Below are 17,500 nucleotides of genomic sequence, written 5' to 3' on the forward strand. Positions count from 1 at the left end.
CACCCACCCCCAGCGGCCTGGTTTGGTTGTGTTGCCGCCTGCAAAGGAGACGCTGCCCTTCCGCAGCGATGGGATCCCGGGTGAGTGGCAGCCCCTGCGCGGGCGAGCAGCACAGCGGGGCCGGGAGCGAGGCTTGCGGAGCGTGGAGCCCGGTCCACGCAGGGGTCCGCGGCCCAGCCGGGTCCGCGAAGGTGTCTAAGGTGGGATGAGTGGATCCTCTGGACCAGGCGGCGCGAGATCGTGCATGGCTCCGGGGGTGGAACGAGACGGGAGCTGGGTCAGAGAGGAGACTCCCGGGCCTGGAACGCCGCGGGCATCTAAGCAGGGTCGTGGGTACTCCCCGGCTTGGAAGGAGCAGGTGTGTCGGCTGTGGACAACGTGGTAGTGGACGACCCTCAAGGATGTTCTAGGGAAGTCCGGGCCAGAGAGGAAGGTCCCTGCCGGTGCTCCGCAAGGAGCAGATACCGAAGCTCGGACGGAATATTGCTGAGGTTCACTGTGGGGCAGCTCAATGCCAGGCTGCGAAAGATCCCACAGAGATGTCCTGGGATGGGAAAAACAGGGCATGAGGGAGAGAGAGGGTGGTTTAGGGCTGTCTGGTCTGGGAACATAGCTAGGTCAAGGTGTGACAAGGGAATGCCCAGGCCAATTACTAAGGTTGCCTTGCGCAAGAGAGGAGGCCTAGGGTGCCAGGGTGGAGGAGCAGATACCCTCCCCACTCAAGAATGCGGAGCAGAATTGGTGGCTGGCTGCTTGGGTAGGGCCAGCGTTAGAAGCGAGAGACAGGTGTTGAGTTTAGACCCTTCCCTTGTGTGAAGTAACCTCTCGCGCGCGACGGGCACAGCCAAGGCTAACCGGACTCTCCTGGAGACAGATGACAGATGACAGGCCTTCATCCCCACCTCTGCTTGCCTCCGACCTAGAATCGGTTCAACCTCTAATTCCATGTGGCCTTTTCAGAAGTTCCAGGCCCTCAGGTTTGATATGAGCAAGCGGCTAGGATGTCCCACCACACAGCCTTGGGGCCTGCCTCACCTGTGAGGGCCTCAGGTCTCATATCCTTGTGGTAGATGATGGTTGCTGTTGAAGGTTCCGAGAGCTGCACTCAGAGTTGTCACAGAGAGCTAGTGCGCTGGCCTGTTGAAGCGCACAGGAGAGTCTCACTCCCACTCTCTGGTGTCCTTGTCCTCCGCTCAAGGCCAAGCCGGGCTGGAGGGTTAGAGAAAGGACTCAGTGGATCATAAAGCCCGCACCTTGTACCCTCCAGGCAAATTGTCTCCTGCCCTGGACAACGTGGCCCTTTCGTTAGCCCATGAACTTCACTCTGGCCACCCTCTGTCCCCCCTCCCCCGCTTAGGGCCAGCCTGACAGGGCTGTGTGCCTCACCTCTTGCCCGCTCACCAAGTTCCTTGGTTAGCTGTTGTCCTGGCCTGGTGACCACCCCAGGGAGACAAGGTCTGGCCTGGCCTGTGTGTTCCCTGCTCTGGAGATTCCCAGAAAGCTTCCTTGAACTTGTTTGCAGCAATGGGAGCATCCTGCAGGGTCTTGTGGTCGCAGTTACATGTGACCAAGCCTCTGATGTGGCCTTGGGATCGGGGCTGGGGAGACCCTGAGGTGAGTCTTGGGGACCCAGAGAAAGCTGTCTTTGCCCTCTGTGGCTTTGTGAGGTCAAGCAGGATTTTCCTTTCTCCACCACTTAGCAAACGAGCTGCTTTTGAACTCCTGGCTTAGGCTCCCCAGACTCAGTTTCTTCATGGGGAAGGCAGCGAGAAACAGCTGCCTGTATAGTCAACGTGATTCAGTTGGCTCAAGGCACAGAACTCAACACTGTGACACAAAACCAGAAAGAAGTTCTCGAGTTTAAGGCCGACCTGTACCACACTGTGAGACTCTCAAAAATAAATATAAATAAAAACAAACTATCCCTCACCCACCCCCCTCCACAAGATCAGCAACAGGCATTTAGCCCACAGGAAGTAAAGCATTCTTGGCTTTGTGAAAAGGATGTGAGTGATTCTCAGCTTGGAGCTGAGGTCTTTATTTAGAAAACGGGCTGTGTGTTTAAAAAGGCTGAGGAAGTGCAGGAGGCCCTGAGTTAGAGGGTGACCTATTTATCTCCCAGTCTCTGGGTTCTGTCTGCAGCTAGCGTGCCATGCGTGCTCCCTTCTGTTCCCAGGCTTATTGAGGGGTATCTGTGGGGTATCTGGTTGCTTGTCTGCCAGTGGGGGCAGAGGGCTGGGGCCTGGGGTCCCAGATGCAGGCTTGATGCTCATCTCATCACTAAAGACACTGTCTTTTCCCTCACTGCTACATGCTAGACAAGTGCTTTACTTTTTTTTGAGGCATGGTATGCCTAAATTGCCCTGTCATTCTATGAACTTTGCTGTCTTAAGCAGCTGGGGTCTCAAGCCTGTAGCACCCTGAGGTGCCCAACCCCGGAGGCCTCTCTTGCTTACATTTCTTTGTGCTCATGTGTGCACCTCTTTTTTAAAAAAGAATATTTACATAGATCAGCATTTTGCGCATATGGATATGCCCTGCACCATGCATGCGCCTTCAGAGGCCAGCAGAGGCTGCCGGGTCCCCTTCCACTGTACAGACAGTTGTGATGCACCGTGTGGGTGCTGAGAATTGAACCTAGGCCTTCTGGAAGAATAGCCAATGCTTTTAACTGCTGAGCCAAGTTTCTAAGCCCAAATTTTAAAATACTTTATGGATGTTTTGTCTGCATGTTTATCTGTGTACTGTATCGTGTCTGGTATCCATGGAGGCGAGGCCTTCCAGAGGGCCATTGGATCCCTGGAGTCAGAATCACAGATGTTGTGAGCCACCGGGCCATGGTAGGAATCGAACCTGGGTCTTCTGGGAGAGCATCTATTCTTAACCATGGAACCATCTCTACAGTCCCTGCTTTTTTTTTTTTTTTTTTTTTTAATTTTATTTTTTTTAAGACAAGGTTTCACTGTGTAGCCTTTGCTGTTCTGGATTTCCTTTGTAGACCAGGCTGTCCTTAAACTCACAGGGATCCACCTGCCTCTGCCTCCCTGAGTGCTGGGATTAAAGGTGTACACTATCACGCCTTTATTTGCCCCACCACACCTGGCCCCAACCTTCTAAAAGATTTTTTTTACTGGAGCTGGAAAGATGGTTCAGTGTTTAAGCATGCTTGTTTCTTTTCCAGAAGACCTGAGTTCAGTTCTCAGCACCTACACCAAGCAGGTCACAACTCCTGTAATTCTGGGTCCAGGGTCTCTGATGCCCTCTTCTGACCTCTGCAGGCACCTGAGCATATGTGGCATATACACAAACAAATAAAATGAATTGCTGGGGGTGGTGGCACACGCCTTAATCCCAACACTGGGAGGCAAGGCAGGCGGATCTGTGCAAGTTCAAGGCCAACCTGGTCTACAGAGGGAGTCAAGGACAGTCAGGGCTATACAGAGAGAGCCTGTCTTAAAGAAAAAATTAAAATAAATGAAATGAATTATTTGTGAATATGAGTGCAGGAACACCTGCCACAAGCACTGGTGGAAGCCAGGGAACGGCTTTTGGGAGTCCATTATCTCCTTCCATACCTAGTTTCATTTCTATCGCTGTGCTAAAAATCCCCCAGCAAAAGCAGCTTGTTTTGGCTCAGTGCCAGGTGACAGTCCATCATTGTGGGAATGTCACAGCGACAGGCTCTCCTGACAGCCGCTCACCTTTGTACCCACAGTCAGGAGTCAAAGAGGGCATGTATGCATTTATATAGTACGTGGCCGCAGCCCAGGGGATGGTGCCGCCCTCGGTGGACGAGACTTACGCTGTGAATCCCTCATGGACCTGCTCAGAGATCATCACCCAGGTCATTTTAGATTTGGTCGAGTTAACAGCACGTTCAGCCATGGATTCTGGGGAACTCAGTTGTCAGGCTTGCTTTTTTGCCCGCCTAGCTAGCTCGCTGGCCCAAGCCTTTTGCCTGGAGTGGATATTGAACATAGGGAGGTGAGCGTCCTCCCACTCAGCCCCCGCCCTGCATACACCTTCAGGATCTCACTCGGTCATCTGTCTGTCAGCTCTGCGGAAGGACTTTCTGTTATGCGTGCCCCTGTCCTGCCGGGGTGTGGATGGTGCTCAGGACTCAGCCAGAGACCAGTTGAAGACGTAATCCTTGGAAGCTCTTACACCGGGAGTTCCCGCCTCGGGAGCTGGGCTTGCCATGGCGTTCCGTCGGACTGAGGGTATGTCCATGATCCAGGCTCTGGCCATGACTGTGGCTGAGATACCAGTGTTCCTGTACACCACGTTTGGTCAGGTAAGATGGGTGTGGTCCTGGAGTGGGGCAGGGGTTGAGGGGGGCGGGGGGAGGGGGTCCTCGGCACCTGGGAGAACTGAATCCTTGTTGAGGCTATGCTACCTGTCTTAGCAATGTCTCATTGCTGTGATGAAATACCAGGACCAAAGCAAGTTAAGGGAGAGAGGTTATTTGGGCGCACAGTTCCAGTGGGTTGCAGTCCATTGTGGGGAAGGCTTAGCCGCAGAAGCAGGAAGCTGGCTGGCTGGTCACACTACAGAACGGCAGATGCAAACTTTCCAGTGCTTAACTCGCTTTCTCAGTTGCATCCAGGGGATCTTGCCCTGCATATTAGTGGTCCCCTCTACAGTTAAGTTGACCGTCACAGGTGTTCTTGGAGGCCAACACTAATAATGTAGGTGATTCTCCACAGCTGTGTCAGGAGGCTTGCCTCTTAAGCTACTCTAGACTCTAGATTCTGTCAAGTTGAACATCATTAAGAGGTAAGCCTTGGTGGGCTGGAGAGATGGCTCAGAGGTTAAAAGCACCATCTGCTCTTCCAGAGGTCCTGAGTTCAATTCCCAGCAACCACATGATGGCTTACAACCACCTATAATGAGATCTGGTGCCTTCTTGTGGTGGGCAGGCACACATGTGAGCAGAATACTGTATAAATAATAAATAAATCTTTAAAAAAAAAGAGAGTTAGGCCTTGGACTTGGAAGGCAGGGGCAGGCGGATCGCTGTGAGTTTGAGGCCAGCCTGGTTTATAAAGTGAGTCTAGTATAGCCAAGGCTACACAGAGAAACCCTGTCCCCGAAAAACAACAACAAAGAGTTAGGCCTTGGAGATGGAGAGATGGCTCACAGGTTAAGAGTACTGTCTGCTTTTCCACAGGCCCTGAGTTCAATTCCCAGCAACCACATAGTGGCTCACAATTGTCTGTAATGAGATCTGGTGCCATTATGTGGCAGGCAGGCACACATGTGGGCAGAATACTGTATAAATAATAAATAGATCTTTAAAAAAAAAAAGTTAGGTCTTGGAGTGGAGAGATGGCTCAGCGGGTTCAATTCCCAGCACCCATATGGCAGCTCACAGCTCTCTATAACTCCTGTTTGATCTGACACCTGCACACAGATAAACATATAGTCAAAATAGCAGTGTACATTTAAAAAAAAAAAGGCTGGGCATGGTGACGCACGCCTTTAATTCCAGCACTTGAGAGGCAGAGGAAGGTGGATCACTGGAGTTTGAGGCCAGTCTGGTCTACAAAGTGAGTTCAGGACAGCCAGGGCTACACAGAGAGACCCTGTTTCGAAAAACAGAAACAAAAAAAGTTGGCCATAAGCCCAAAGCTGATTACATTAAGGCTGGCCCAGGGTGTGGTGGCACAGGCGGCCAGCCTGGTCTAAAAAGCAAGTTCAGGACAGCCAAGATAACATGGAGAAACCTGTCTCAAAAACAAAAACAAACAAAAAACAGAAAAGAAAAAAAAAAAAAAAAGAAAAGAAAGGCTAAGTCTTGGGCTGCAGAGATGGCTCAGCGGTTAAGAACCACTTCCAGAGGTCCTGAGTTCAATTCCCAGCAACCACATGGTGGCTCACAACTATCTATAATGTGATCCAATGCTCTCTTCTGACAGGCAGGTGTACATGCAGACAGAGCACTGTATACATAATAATAAATAAATAAATCTTAAAAAAAAAAAAAAAGAAAAAGATTGGCCCTAAGCCCAGTCTTCACCCTAAGGCTAGGTGACCTCTTGACTTCATAGTTTGTCAGTCGGAATGCTGACTCAGTTTCTTTTGTGGGAGGGAGTTCCACCTGGGCCAGCAGCAGAGGGTGGCCAGGGCGGGCCTGTTTGGATGGAGTGGTCTGGGGCAGCGAGAGCCATTTGCTGTGGATGTCACTGGGAAATGCAGTCATCACATCTCGGTTTGAGTTGTATACTGGTCACTGTCTGCACAGGTCTTAACTGAAGTGAACCTCACGTTTCTCATTTGGAAGGTGGCGGGGATTCTGAGAGGTGACACAGGCCATGCACTGGTGCACAGCACCCCTTCAGGCACAGGCCAGTGACCAGCAGTGTGAGGGCAGGCTGGACCCCAGAATTCGTCTCCTCAGGGCACAGTGCTGTCTTTATGTTTCTAACGCCTCAGAGAAGCCGACCCGATCCACTGTCAGTGCCCCTTGTCACTCTTCTGATCCGCAGCGGACGCTGTGCCCACACGCAGTGCTTCCCCTTGGGTGACATAACCAGGCCACTTGTCTCTTTCCTCTAGTCTGCATTCTCTCAACTGCGGTTGACACCAGGCCTGAGGAAGGTTCTTTTTGCCACAGCCCTTGGGACTGTGGCCTTGGCCCTGGCCGCCCACCAGCTGAAGAGGCGCCGGCGGAAGAAGAAGCAGGTGTGCCCCGAGGTGGGAGGTGAGCAGCTGGGCACGGTACCCATGCCCATCCTCATGGCCCGCAAGGTCCCTTCCGTGAAGAAAGGTAGGTGTCTGCTGGGGGGGGGGGGGGGAAGGCCTGATGTTATCACATCTCAGCGCTGCTCATGGGGGTCTCGGGCTCTTGCCTTCCTGCCTCACAGGCACGCTGCCCTCCGTAGAAATGATAATCGAGCCATTCTGTGAGATACTGGGCTCAGTCCTGGTGGGTGGCGATGGTTCTGGGTGTCCTTATTACTCTAGAGGGCGCCCAGGTCAAGGGCCAGGGATGTCTCTCCAAGGCACTCAATGTTTGTTTGTTTGTTTGTTTGTTTGTTTTGTTTTTGGCTTTTTTTTTTTGAGACAGAGTTTCTCTGTGTAGCCTTGGCTGTCCTGGATTCACTTTGTAGACCAGGCTGGCCTCCCAGTGATCCACCTGCCTCTGCCTCCTGAGTGCTGGGGTTAGAGACGTGCGCCACCACGCCCGGCTGGGAAATAAATTTTAAAGCCAGGTGAGGTAGTCTGCACCTGTAATCTGAGCTCTTGGGAGAATGAGGCAGGAGGCTGAAGAATTTTTGGCCATTAAGGCGACAAAGTGAGATTTTGTGGCAAAAAAAATACATAAGAAAAAAAGGTCAGGAAAATAAGGCTTGAAAATTCTTTAATGTATTGTATGTACATGTGGCATGGTGTAGCTGAGACAATCAGGGGGCAACTGGTGGGAGTTGGTTCTCCTTCCAAGTGCATCCCAAGGGTTAAATGCAGGTCATCAGGTGTGGTGGCAAGCATCCTTCCTTGCTGAGCCTACCTCCCAGTCCTGTTGCTGTTGTTGAGGATTTTGTTTCTTTCCAAGATAAGAGTTTCCCTGTGTAGCCTTGGCTGTCCTGGACTCGTTTTGTAGACCAGACTGGCCTCGAACTGCCTGCCTCTGCCTCCCTGAGTGTGGGCATTAAAGGCGTGTGCCGCCACACCCAGCTGAGGATTTATTTCTTTAACTTAAGTGTATGAGGCTTTGCCTACATGTGTGTATATGCACTATGTTCCTGTAGAGGTCAGAAGGCGGCACTGGGTCTCCTGCAACTGGACTTAGAGATGGGTGTGAGCCGCCATGTGGGTGCTGGGAACTGAGCCCAGGTCCTCTGGAAGAGCAGCCAGTGTGCTTAACCACTGAGCCCTCTCTCCAACTCCCGTCCCCGTTTTGAGACAGGTTCAGATAGCCCTGGCTGGCCTGGAACATACTGTGTAGCTGAGAATAGCCTTTTTATTCTCTGTTTACTTTGCTTAATTTGTGTGTACTTGTGCTCTGTGTGCACATGCCTTTGTGGGTGAGTGTAGCAAGTGTCCCAAGGCAAGTATGGCAGCCAGAAGTCAGCCTGGGGTGCTGGGGTGCACCTTGGTTATTCATAGCTGCCCTGAGCTCTTACGATTCTCTGGCCTTTGACTCCTATCTCACCATAGGAGAGTCAGGAGACGTGGGCTACTGTACCCGGCTTTACATGGCGTCTGGGGATTTGAACTCAGGTCCTCATGTTTGTTCAGCAAACGCTTTACCACACTGAGCCACCTCCCCAGCCTGACCTTGAACTTCTCATCCTCTCCCCTGTGCCACCACGCCCGGTATATGAGGTGCTAGAGGGTCAAACCCAGGACTTTGTGCACCTGGGCATCTTCTCTAACTGAGCTAAAGCCCGGTCCTTTACTATTTTTACATTATTTATTTTTTGTGGGGTGGGGGCGGGTGGTGGTGCATGTGCGTGTGCCCTGTTGAGTGTATGCAAGCCAGAGGACAGCGCTCAGGAGTCGCTTCTCTCCTCCTGTAGGGGATTGAGCTCGGGTTGTTTGGCCTGGCAGCAAGTGCAGTGCCCTTACCTGCTGAGGCATCTGGAAAAGAGAATTCTTTATCACTCACTCAGTCAGGCACACAGGCAAGCCGTAGGGAAGTGACCCCGCCTTGCTCTCAGCTTGTTCCAGCATTTGGGGCCCTCCTATGGGCCTGGCTCTGCTAAGTGAACACACTCGGATACGCTGATGCCTTAGCTTAGAAGAGATGGGGGGGGGGTGCATGTCAGATCCTCCCTTCTCCTCACAGGCTACTCCAGCCGGAGGGTTCAGAGCCCCAGCAGCAAGAGCAATGACACCCTCAGCGGCATCTCCTCCATTGAGCCCAGCAAGCATTCAGGCTCCTCCCACAGCTTGGCCTCGGTGAGGAGCCACGGTGGGGTGAGGGGTGGGGGCAGGTGCCACCGGGACCCTCTTGGTAAAGGAGATGGGAGAGAGGCCCCCTTCACACCCTCATTCATGAGTTCCAGCTTCAGAGCCCGCTGACGACAGTAGGCGGCACCAGGTGGAGCGAGGTGTGTAGGTGCCAGAGAGAGCTTATCGGCAAGTTTGGCCGGCAGACATTGAGCAAGAGCCTGGGAGGTGGCCAGGATGGGGCAGGGCTGAGGGTCCAGAGATAAAGGGCACAAAGGTGAGCCCCGTTTTACTGAAGCTCACCCTTGGGTTCACAGACTCATTCTGAGTCTATTCAGCAAGGACCAGGCCAGAGCGCTAAGCCTAGCTGGTGATGCCCTTGCCCTGAGTCTCCTCTGGGAAGGTAGAGGCTCTTGTGGCTGAGAGGCCCCGAAACTAGGCAGCAGCTCTCTGTCCTCCTTGTCAGACGAGTAAAGCAGGGACGGGGCCTAGGAGGCTTCATGCATGGCCGTTGATACCGACCTCTGTGTTTCTTCATATTCTGGCACTCTCTGTGCGGCATCAGACTGTTCTGAGTATATGGGTGCGGCCCTAGCTCACTCAGGGGAGCCATCTAGGAGGGCATGTGGCCTGTAGTCCTGGCAGTGGGGGAGTGGGCTTAGAGGGGACCCACAAAGGGCCTCACCTCTTATCTGTATCCTTGGTCCCCAGATGGTAGTGGTCAATTCATCCAGCCCCACAGCTGCGTGCTCAGGTTCATGGGAAACCAGAGGGATGGAAGAGTCTGTGCCCACCACCGATGGCAGTGCCGAGAGCCTCTATGTGCAAGGTTCGGCCGGGACACTAGCTCAGGACCTTGGGGTGGGGTAGCAGCACTGTGGCAGCAAGGAGTGGCTTTCTAGGAGTCTGGGCAAGGCAGGTCCCTTCTTCACTTACTGTCCCATCCCAGATCCCTGTCACGACCTGGCGGCCCTTTCTGGTTAGAAGACACATCCTGGCTGGATAAAGACCTGGGTACTGGCTAGCCCAGAAGAAGTCAAGACCCATCTGTAGAGGCCTGCCCCGTTCTGACCCTGCCATGGCCTCCCGCCTCCCGCCTCCCGCCGTGCTGCATCCCCTTAGGGTGAGACCGTGAGACCCGACCCTCTCTCCTCTCTCACATATTCTCAGGCATGGAGCTGTTTGAGGAAGCCCTGCAGAAATGGGAGCAGGCGCTGAGTGTGGGCCAGAGAGGGGATGGGGGCAGCACCCCCACACCAGGGGATAGCCTCCAGAACCCAGACACCTCGTCCGAGGCACTGTCGGAGGTAGGTGGTGTTCCCCAGGCCCTGTGCAGGGCTGGCAGGGTGAGTAAACTGGCTGTGGCGAGCCCGCTCATTGGTCTCCATCCGTGACGGCTCCACCAGAAGGAATACAGCAGTTTGCACAACTACCGTACTTAGTGCTGTGTTGTGCTGATAGCTTGGCGAGCAAGTCCCAGCTTGATAATCAGACCCTTCTCAGCTCTGTTCATGGGGTGGGGAGTGGGGTGGCAGTTGGGGTATTTATGCACGACTACAGGAAATGGGCCTCTGTCCCTAGTTGACTGGATTCTGGGGCTTTGAGTTTGGTTTTATTATTTATTTATTTATTTATTTATTTATTGGAATACCACTCAAGTGTTTTATTGTAATTTCATAATTTTATTTATTTATTTTATGTGTGTTTCCCTGCATGTATGTCTGTGAACCATGTTGGCACCCACAGAGTCCACAAGGTGTTAGATTCCCTAGATTTAGCTGCCTACACAAAGAAACCCTGTCTCAAACGCCCCCACCCACCCCACCCCTCCAAAAAAAAAGAAGAGGAAAAGACAAAAAGATTCCTGAGACCTGAAGTTACATGTTCAAGCCATCACATGGCTGCTTGCAACCAAACCTGGGTCCTCTGGAAGATCAGCAAATGCTCTTTAACTGCTGAGCCATCTCTCTAGCCCCACCCTCCCCTTTTTCTCTGGTATTTTTGAGACAGGCTTTCTCTGTATAGTCCTGGCTGTCCTGGGCTTTGTATACCAAACTGGCCTGGAACTCACAGAGATCCACCTGTCTCTGCCTCCCAAGTACTGGGATTAAAGACGTACGCCACCACCACCACCACCAGGCGTACATGTGTAGTCAGTAGTTACCTGTAGAGAGTTCTGGAGAGAGAGGTAGAAAGGCTTTAATTATGTTGACAGTACCTTTTTCCTCTGTTGTGGTTAAAAAGACAAAAATAAAAAACTAGGGCCGGGGGCTGGAGAGATGGCTCAGAGGTTAAGAGCACCGACTGCTCTTCCAAAGGTTCTGAGTTCAATTCCCAGCAACCACATGGTGGCTCACAACCATCTCTAATGTGATCTGATGCCCTCTTCTGGCCTGCAGGTGTACATGCAGGCAGAGCACTGTATACATAATAATAAATAAATCTTAAAACAACAACAACAACAACAAAAATAACTAGGGTCAAGTACACAATAGCCCCAGCCTTGGGGTTGATTTTTTTTTTTAATTTAATGTATATTGGTGTTTTGACTGCATGTATGTCTGTGTGAGAGTGCTGGGTTCCCTGGAGCAGGAGTTATAGACAGTTGTGAGCTCCCATGTGGTTGCTGGGAATTGAACTCAGGTCCTCTGGAAGAACAGACAGTGTTCTTAACTGCTGAGCCATCTCTGCAGCCCCCGGGGGTTGATAATTTTGAGCACATGTGCTTGGCATTGGCTTGTGTAGGTAGCAACACTGTGGGCTGTTTCTGTTTTATTCTTTATGCAAACCCAAAGCCCCAGGTGGGGGCTCCTCTTGGGGAGCAGTAGGATGTCTGGAAACCAGTCAGGAAATGGCAGTAGCCTTAGACATTAGAAATTTGGGGGAGCCAGCATGTGGCAGCACATAGCCAAAACTGGGGAGGCAGAGTTAGGAAGGTCACTGAATGTTTGAGGCTAGCCTGGGCTACAAAGTGAGTTCCAGGTCAACTTGGGTTTCAGAGTAAGGCGAGCCCAGGGGGAGTTCACAGGGACTTGTTGCTCAGGTGTGGGGGACTAGAAAGACCTGCCTAGGAGGTGTGTGTCCGAACTCAGGCCAGGACCGCCCTGTACCCCTGAGACCACAGAGAGGCTGTGTCTCACAGAGGGGCTGTGTCTCCTCTGTTTTAGTCCTGTCTTTCCACTGCCACGGTGTGGAACTTGCTTGATGGGGTGTCTGGAAAACAGTGTGCAGTGCAGGGGTGGGTGGTGCCTGGCACAGATGGTAACAGGAAAAAGTGTGTTTCTCTTGCCCAAGTGGAGAGCTGAGCTCAGAAATGTGTCATGGAGACAGTGGGTTGCAAAAGCGAATCACCCCCGCCCCCCAGATGCCATAGACCCTAGTGTGGGCAGATGGTGGCGCCCACCGGTGTTTGTTAGGAAGGAGGATGGAGGGGTGTGGCTCTGGTTCCCCAGTGTGTTTGCTACTTGGGTTTTATCTGTATGTGCATAGGACACAGTGTCACTTTGTAGTCCTAGCTGGGTTAGAACTCTCAGTGTAGACCAGGCTGGCCTCACACTCACAGAAAGCCATGTTTACCTCTGCCTCCCGAGGCCTGGGAGTAAAGGTATGTGGCACCATGCCCGGCTTTATTGCTTTAAAAAACGATTTTTATTACATTGTTTACTTGTCTGCATGCTTGTGTGTGTGTGTGTGTGTGTGTGTGTGAGAGAGAGAGAGGGGGGGGGGAGAGAGGGAGGGAGGGAGAGAGGGAGAGAGAGGGGGAAAAGCGCACAAGCAAGCAGGCTATGATGTACGTACATGATAATCCAGGAATCTGTTCTTCTTCCACCCTGTGGATCCTGGGAACCAAGCTCAGGTCATCACAGCTTAGTGACAAGCGCCTTTATCTTCAGAACCATCTTGCCAGCCTTTCTTTGTTTTGAGATGGAGTCTAACTATGTAGCCCCTGGCTGTCTGGAACCAGCTAAATAGATTAGGCTTGAGCTCACAGAGGCCTGCCTCTGCCTCCCAAGCGCTGGGATTACCGCACTTGGTTAATTTTCTTTTTTAATTACGTGTGTGTGTGTGTGTGTGTGTGTGTGTGTGTGTGTGTGTGCTGCATGTGCCACAGTGGGCTGTGGAAGTCAGAAGACAACCTATAGGAATGAACCACGTGCGCCTGGGGGTTGAAGTCACATTGTCAGCCCTGGCAGCGAGCACTTTTACCTGCTGAGGTGTCTGGCTGCTTCACCACCCTTTTTGTTGTTTTAGGTTTATTTTACTTTGTGTGTGTGTATTTTGCCCCCATGTATGTATGTGCACCACAGGTGTGCCTGGTACCAGCTGAGGTCAGCAAAGGGCCCAAATCCCCTGAAACGGTTACAGACGGTGGTGAGCCACCCTGTGCTGCTGGGAGCAGCGCCTGCACCTGCGTCCTCTTAAGTCCTGCAGCCACCATCCTGCTCCCTGCGTTACAGTTTTTTTGTTTTTGCTTTTTTTTTTTTTGAGACAAGGTTTCTCTGTGTAGCCTTGGCTGGCCTAGACTTACTTTGTAGACCAGGCTGGCCTCAAACTCACAGGGATCCACCTGCCTCTGCCTCTGCCTCTGCCTCCCGAGTGCTGGGATTAAAGGCGTGCGCCACCACGCCCAGCACTCTCAAATTTCCCTACCTCCTCCCCAAGCCCTCTACTCTGGCTTTGATTTGCGTTCCTTTGCTGCTGTTGCCTGGCTTTTCATATGCTGTTGGCCTTCTGTGTGTATGTGTTGTTGTTTGGGAAAGCATGGTGCACATGTGGGTAAACAACTTGTTGGAGCTGACCCTCTGTTGTTTGGGTCCTGGGACTCAGGCTTGTTGGCAAGCACCTCTATGTGCTGGGTCATGTTGCTGGCCCCCACCTGTGTGTTTCCTTTGGAGAAATGTCTGTCTGTTCTGATCTCCTGCCTTAGCCCCTGTGTGGGGGATTACAAACACGCCAGTTGTTTTTTAATTTTACGATGGTGGTGTTGAGTTGTACAGTTGTGCACATTCTTACAGTCTGGGTTCAGTTCTGCTTTCAGATACATGACTCACAGAGATCTTCTCTCCTATGGGTTTTCATGGTCTTTTTTTGGTTTATTTTGTTTTGAGACAGAGTCTCTCTACATAGCCTGGAGCTCATTGTGCAGACCAGGGTTCCCCCTGCCCCTGCCTCCCAATCTAGGATTAAAAGCATGTGCCTCGGCACTCAACCGGTTTCCTTTCACATTTGTGATGGCATCCATGAAAGATACAACTCTAAGTTCTGGGTCAGAGGTGAAGCTTAGCGGGCACAGTGCTTGCTTACCAGGCACCAAGCCCTGGCTCCCATCCCCACCTCCATATAAGCCTGGAATGTGCCAGCAGTCCCAGCACTTGGGAGGTGGAGACAGGGGGATCTGAGTTTGAGGCTAGCCTGGTCTACACAGTGAGTCCCAGAATGGCCAGGGCTATTGTGTCAAAAAACAAAAAACCCTCTCCCTTCCCCAAACATGGTGAGTTTGAAGCCAAGCTGGGCTACAGAGATCCTGTCTCAAAATAGAATCTGTTTTGTTGTTTTGGGATTTTGTTTATTTTATGTATGTATATGAGCACTCTAGCTGCATATACATCTGCAGGCCAGAAGAGGGCATTAGAGGGCATAGATGGTTGTAAGCCACCATGTGGTTTCTGGGAATTGAACTCAGGACCTCTGGAAGAGCAGACTGTGCTCTTAACTGCTGAGCCATCTCTCCAGCCCCAGAATTTTTAAAATTCTGAACTTGACTGTGTCTGCTTTTCTGTGTTAAGCTCCTGCAGCCTTAGCCACCCACGGTTATTCCCTAGAGAGCTGACAGACGTCCTAAGGAGTTACCAGGCAGCCAGGGACCCAGCAGAGTGGTTTGTGGCCCAGAGTCCTGTAGGTCTGGTCCAGGCCTCTGCCCTGTCATATTTTAGCAAGACACCCTGTGCTACTTCACCACCTTGAATTTTCTCTGTGGGATGTCCCCGCTGCAGAGAGAGGCTGTGAGCAGGAGCAGCAGGGACCAGGATGAGACCTCAGTGATGGCTGCCCTGCAGCTCTCCTAGCCCTTTCTCAGCCTTATTTGGCCCTCGTCTGTCTCCTCCCTGGGCTCTGGTTATTGTAGCAACAGGCTCTGCTCTGGGTGCTTCCACCTCCATGGAGAGAGTAGTCAGGCTAACCCTTGCCTCGCCCTGGGACCCCAAAGCCAAGAGCCCCCAGGGTGGAGGGCGCAGCACCCAACTTTGCATGCCTGGGGCTGGATGTCCAGAGTAGCAGCACAGCCACAGAGGTCACAGGAGGCTGTACCCCAACTCCAGCTCCCACCCTCCGCCTCTAGCTGAGGCCCTGCTTGTGCCTTCTTGCTGTCACTCTCCTGCCCCCTGTCCTTTGCTGTCCAGCTTGCCACCTGTAGGCTACGGCGTTCCTGTAGTAGAATTTCCCTTGATTGGGAAAATTCTAGAGACACAGTGTTTTCTGGGAAACATTCAGCCAGCCAGCCAACAAGAAAGCAAGAAGAGGGGCTGGGGTATGGCTTGGCTGGTAGAGCACTTACTTACCATGCCGGAAGCCCTGAGCTCAGTCTTCAGCACCACAGAAAACCAGGTGTAGTGCTGCACACATAATGCTGGGATTGGGAGGTAGAGGCAGGGGAATCAGGAGTTCACGGTTATCCTCGGTTACATAGTGAGTTTGACGACAGCCTGCCGTGTCTCAGGGTGGGAGAAAGCAAGGAAACAATAGATGAGACTAGCCAGGTGTGGTGGCGCACACCTGTAATCCCAGAGGCAGGCCGATGGCTGTGAGTTCAGGGCCAGCCTCATCTACAAAGTGAATCCAGGACAGCCAGAATTACATAGAGAAACCCTGTCTTAAACAACAACAACAAAATAGATGAGACCAATTTGTCCATCATCATCATCATCATCATCAAAATTATTTTATTATTATTATTATTATTATTATTATTATTATTATTATTATTATTATTATTATTATTTGAGACAGGGTTTCTCTGTATAGCCTTGGCTGTCCTGGAACTCACTCACTTCGACTCAAGAGATCTATCTACCTGCCTCTGCCTCCTGAGTGCTGGGGTTAAAGGTGTGCGCTACTACTGCCCAGCCTCTTTTGGAGACAGGATCTTGCTGTGTAGTCCTCACTACATATCCCACATTGGCCTCAAACCCGAGATTCTCCTGTAGGCCTTCAGGATTACACATGTGCACCATGACGCCCTTCCTCCTGAGACCCTGGCATGTCTTTCTGGCATCATGGCGGGTGTGCCAGTGCCTCCGCCGTCTAGAGTTCTTCTTTTGGACCCAGAGCTTGCTCCATTTTCTTGGGGCTCTCTCCAAAGGGGGAGCTTGGCAGCTCTAGGTTGAAGGTCATTGTTTTTGTCATAGCCAGAGTCCCAACGGAGGGAGTTTGCCGAGAAGCTGGGGTCCCTGTTGCACCGGGCCTACCACCTGCAGGAAGAGTTTGGCTCCACTTTCCCCTCTGAGGGCATGCTGCTGGACCTTGGTGAGTAGGCAGGGCAGCCTGCTGCAGGCCTGAGGCACCAGGAACGGGGGCCATGGTTCCCCATCACTGCATACATATCAAATTCCCAGAGTCTCATTGAACAGATAGGGAAACTGAGGTGTTCCCTTATAGGCTTTGAACTTTTTCATACCTTCTACTTTATTTGGGGTTCTTTAATGCCTACACCTCCCTTCCAACCCACCTGTCCTAGGTAGAGAAAAGAGGCTAATGGCAAGGGGAGAAGTAGACAGACCCTTAGACTCAGTTCCTGGGAGCAGGTCCGCTGGTGTAGTTGGTAGGATTCCAGCAGACCTGTTAAACAGCAACCAGCAATTCAGCAAAGGGGATTGCAACCGCAGCAGCCGGAACCCAGAGCCCAGAGCAGCAGCAGGAATCCGGAACCTCGACCCGTTCTCGGTAGCGTTTCTCTCTCGAAGGGGAGAGATGAACAGCCAAACAGTAGGAAACAATACGAAGACCAGTTGTTTTTGGCATATATATATCTCCTCTCAGATCCATACTAAGATGTTTTTCAGCTGGCAAAGACCAAGCCCCCACAAGAGATGGTTCCTCTTCCAGTGGATAAACATCACCTGTTCTCTCACGAGTCTGTTCCCCATCCCACACTTGGGATCAAAACATAACATGTTTATATCCGCTACAGCAGGCAGATGTGGAAGCAAAGAGTCTACAGTGCAGGCGCCATCTTTGAATCTTTTCTTATATCTCTTTCTCCTTCCCCACCCTTGATCCACCCTAATCCCTTCCCCCACCCCAACACCAGGTAGGAGAGAAAGAAGGTTAGAGCGGAGAGAGGGCGTAGGTCTCTTAGCTCATTCCTCTGGTTAGGGTCCTCGGGTTCCTTGGGGTAAGTCCAATCTTTGTTTCGGGACATTTCCAACTTCTTGTCAAATTGCATCAACAGCAGCCTCCTCCTTCCTCAGAGCCCCCTCCCCCCACCTTCTCTCTGGGCTCTGGCATTTATTCCCTCTCAGAGTCCTCCAAATTAAGCTATCTGTAGCTGGCAAAGAGCCCCTCTCAGAGCCCGCACGAGGCAAACAAGACACCAAAACTTCCCACCACC

At 51.9% G+C, this 17,500-nt stretch overlaps 1 protein-coding gene across 4 annotated transcripts in view; it reads left to right on the forward strand.

The window, feature by feature from the left end:
• MIGA2 (mitoguardin 2) overlaps positions 1 to 17,500 on the forward strand; it is a 26,537-nt gene continuing 9,037 nt past the window's right edge. For 2 of the 4 annotated variants that reach the window (XM_084799958.1, XM_084799960.1), the window contains exons 1-7: positions 1 to 80; positions 4,056 to 4,294; positions 6,559 to 6,769; positions 8,792 to 8,904; positions 9,607 to 9,724; positions 10,066 to 10,202; positions 16,299 to 16,416. In XM_084799958.1, the coding sequence (XP_084656084.1) occupies positions 4,199 to 4,294; positions 6,559 to 6,769; positions 8,792 to 8,904; positions 9,607 to 9,724; positions 10,066 to 10,202; positions 16,299 to 16,416 (793 nt within the window). In that variant the 5' untranslated portion in view covers positions 1 to 80; positions 4,056 to 4,198. Of the gene's footprint in view, positions 81 to 101; positions 201 to 4,055; positions 4,295 to 6,558; positions 6,770 to 8,791; positions 8,905 to 9,606; positions 9,725 to 10,065; positions 10,203 to 16,298; positions 16,417 to 17,500 lie in introns of those variants that run through there. The other 2 variants (XM_084799961.1, XM_084799959.1) reach the window with 2 other exon arrangements.

Source organism: Acomys minous, assembly GCF_964271855.1.
Source record: "Acomys minous genome assembly, chromosome: 10".
NCBI classification, from domain to species: domain Eukaryota; kingdom Metazoa; phylum Chordata; class Mammalia; order Rodentia; family Muridae; genus Acomys; species Acomys minous.